The 2,177-nt window shown below is 51.4% G+C and overlaps 1 protein-coding gene across 1 annotated transcript; it reads right to left on the bottom strand.

Moving 5' to 3' along the window:
• Nucleotides 1–792: 792 nt before the first annotated feature.
• Nucleotides 793–1,779, bottom strand: LOC123152202 (phosphatidylglycerol--prolipoprotein diacylglyceryl transferase). The gene has a single exon (XM_044571810.1). The coding sequence runs from the start codon at nucleotides 1,632–1,634 to the stop codon at nucleotides 1,158–1,160; it is 477 nt and encodes a 158-aa protein (XP_044427745.1). The 5' UTR covers nucleotides 1,635–1,779; the 3' UTR covers nucleotides 793–1,157.
• Nucleotides 1,780–2,177: the final 398 nt, after the last annotated feature.

Genomic DNA, 2,177 nt, shown 5'->3' with positions numbered 1-2,177 from the left:
AATGCTTTGCTAAAACAAGGCAGGGAGGGAGGGGGCGAGAGACCTATTCCTGCGTTCTGTAACTGCAAAACGTAACAGCCAGCCCATGTGATGTGAGTGAGGCAAGCCAGGAAACTTTCAGCCTCCGCTTCCTTCTCCCTCCCACTTACTCGCGGTCAGGATCCATCCATGGCTCTTCAAACACGCAACGCACCTCCCCTCCCCCTCCTCTCGCTTTGGATCTCAACACCTCCATGCATGCACAACAATCCTAACCGACGCCCTGAAACTGAAACTGAAACTGACCAATGCCGTACACTCAGATGCAGCTGGGGATTTTTTTTTGGCAGGAAAAACCTATGTCATGTTGTTCTCATGAATAGAAGATTCTCTGCTGCAAATCTTCCTCTTCACTCTCACCGGTGCTGTGCCTGTGCTGGGACAAAACAACCGAAAGTACATCCCAGCCCATCCCCTCCACCTGACCGATTTTCTTCTGCTCGCCGCTGCATACATGCTACACACTCCTACTTCTCCCTTCGTGGATGCACCAATAATTCGAAAAAAACATTTTTTTTATCTTCTCCACACAATGGGCAGTTCGATCAACAGGTTAAAGCCATTAACTTGGACCAAATTCAGTTAAATTGATCAAAATCTTTCTCTGTTCTTCAGGCCCAGAAGAGTTAATTGGCACCACCGAAAGTGTCTGCCGTTTGTCAGACTGCCAGCATGTGTAAAATTCGAGATGCGGCAGGCACAAGAATCGAATTGATTTAAACGGAAAACCGGAAAGAACATCACTTCAGATGATTTTTCAGAACCGTTAGCTGTAATAGTCGGTAATTAACAGGGAATTCTCTTACAACTCCTGTTCTTTTCCCCAATCATCATCCCTATATTATATAAGTAAATAGCAACCTTTTCAATTCTAGTACAATTTCTCCTTCACACAAACCCACTAAAAATCAGAATGACAGAGAGAAAAAAGGCAAAATAACGCGTTAATTATTTGCACTAGAGATTATACTACTATATCATGGCCGTGGGAACCAAGAAGCCACCGCAAGAAAGAGAAAGAAAGAAAGAAGGAAGAGGAACGCAGCGCAAGAACTCCAAGAATTCGCCGATAAATGAACAATTGCACCATGGAGCCCATAAATTACGGCCAGCCGGGGCTACAGCGCCGATCCATGGTCCCACGCGGCCCCGCACCTCGGGCGGAAGGCGACCAGGCACGGCGGAGCGCGGATCCGCTTCTTGGGCGGCAGCGACATGAAGACGGCGGAGAGGTCGCGCGGGACGTCCAAGAAGCGCAGCGGCCGCTTCGGCGATGGCCTCGTCCCGGCCAAAGCCACGGGCTTCCTCGGCGCACCGGGGCACTCGGTCGGCGGCCGGAGCTTGCTCTCCTCCGAAGTCGGCGTCCTGGGCTCCTCCTCCTCCTCCTCCTCCTCCTCCTCGTCCGCCACCGCAGCCGGCGTCCGGGACTCCGCCACCACCTCTTCCTCCGCCACCGCTGGCGCCGGCAGGGCCTCGGCTTCCGGCACCGTCGTCGTGGAGGCCGACGCGTGGTCAGGCGCAGGATCGGCGGCCGCCGCTCTCGTCCTGATCGGCGGCAGCGCCGGCAGGGCGTCGCCCGCGGGTGTAGAGGTCATCTCCGGCGCGGTGAATTGCGGGAGATGGTTGGGTGCTGGAGAGGAGAAGAGGCCGGCGGGTGGGAAAAACTTAGGTTGGGGAGGGGAGGGGAGGAGGAGAGATCAAGGAGAAGGAGAGGGAGAGCGAATAGGATCCCAAGGCGGTCGCGCCAAGGCTGTTAAATAGTCGCCCGGAGAGAGAAAGAGATAAAACGGCTTTGGGTGGGGTAAGTTGAATTTAATCCTTTGCCTTTTGGGCGCTGGCTTGCCTTTTTCCTGCAAAAGCTGAAGAAAATGCGAGATTAATTGGCTTTAATTACCCACCGTCGGATCAGGCGTTGTCTTTTTTTTTGAGTTGGAGACGTTGCCTTTCGGTGTTCCAGATATCACTTGGACATAGGGGCTCTTTATTTTATTTATTTACTTATTGTTCTTTATTTAAATAAAAGGGGCATTTGCGTACTTTGAATAGATTTTTTTTAGTTGCCTAGATTGCTTGCGAATCTCTTTCTCAAGCTCGTAGATTATCAGACCAAGGATAATATACATGCAACTTGGTTTTTT

The sequence above is a fragment of the Triticum aestivum genome, chromosome 7A, assembly GCF_018294505.1.
Source record: "Triticum aestivum cultivar Chinese Spring chromosome 7A, IWGSC CS RefSeq v2.1, whole genome shotgun sequence".
NCBI lineage: Eukaryota > Viridiplantae > Streptophyta > Magnoliopsida > Poales > Poaceae > Triticum > Triticum aestivum.
This window is presented reverse-complemented; position numbering and strand designations above follow the sequence as displayed.

Excerpts from the sequence above, each read along its gene's own strand:
- LOC123152202 (XM_044571810.1), bottom strand. The coding sequence starts at position 1,634 with ATGACCTCTACACCCGCGGGCGACGCCCTGCCGGCGCTGCCGCCGATC.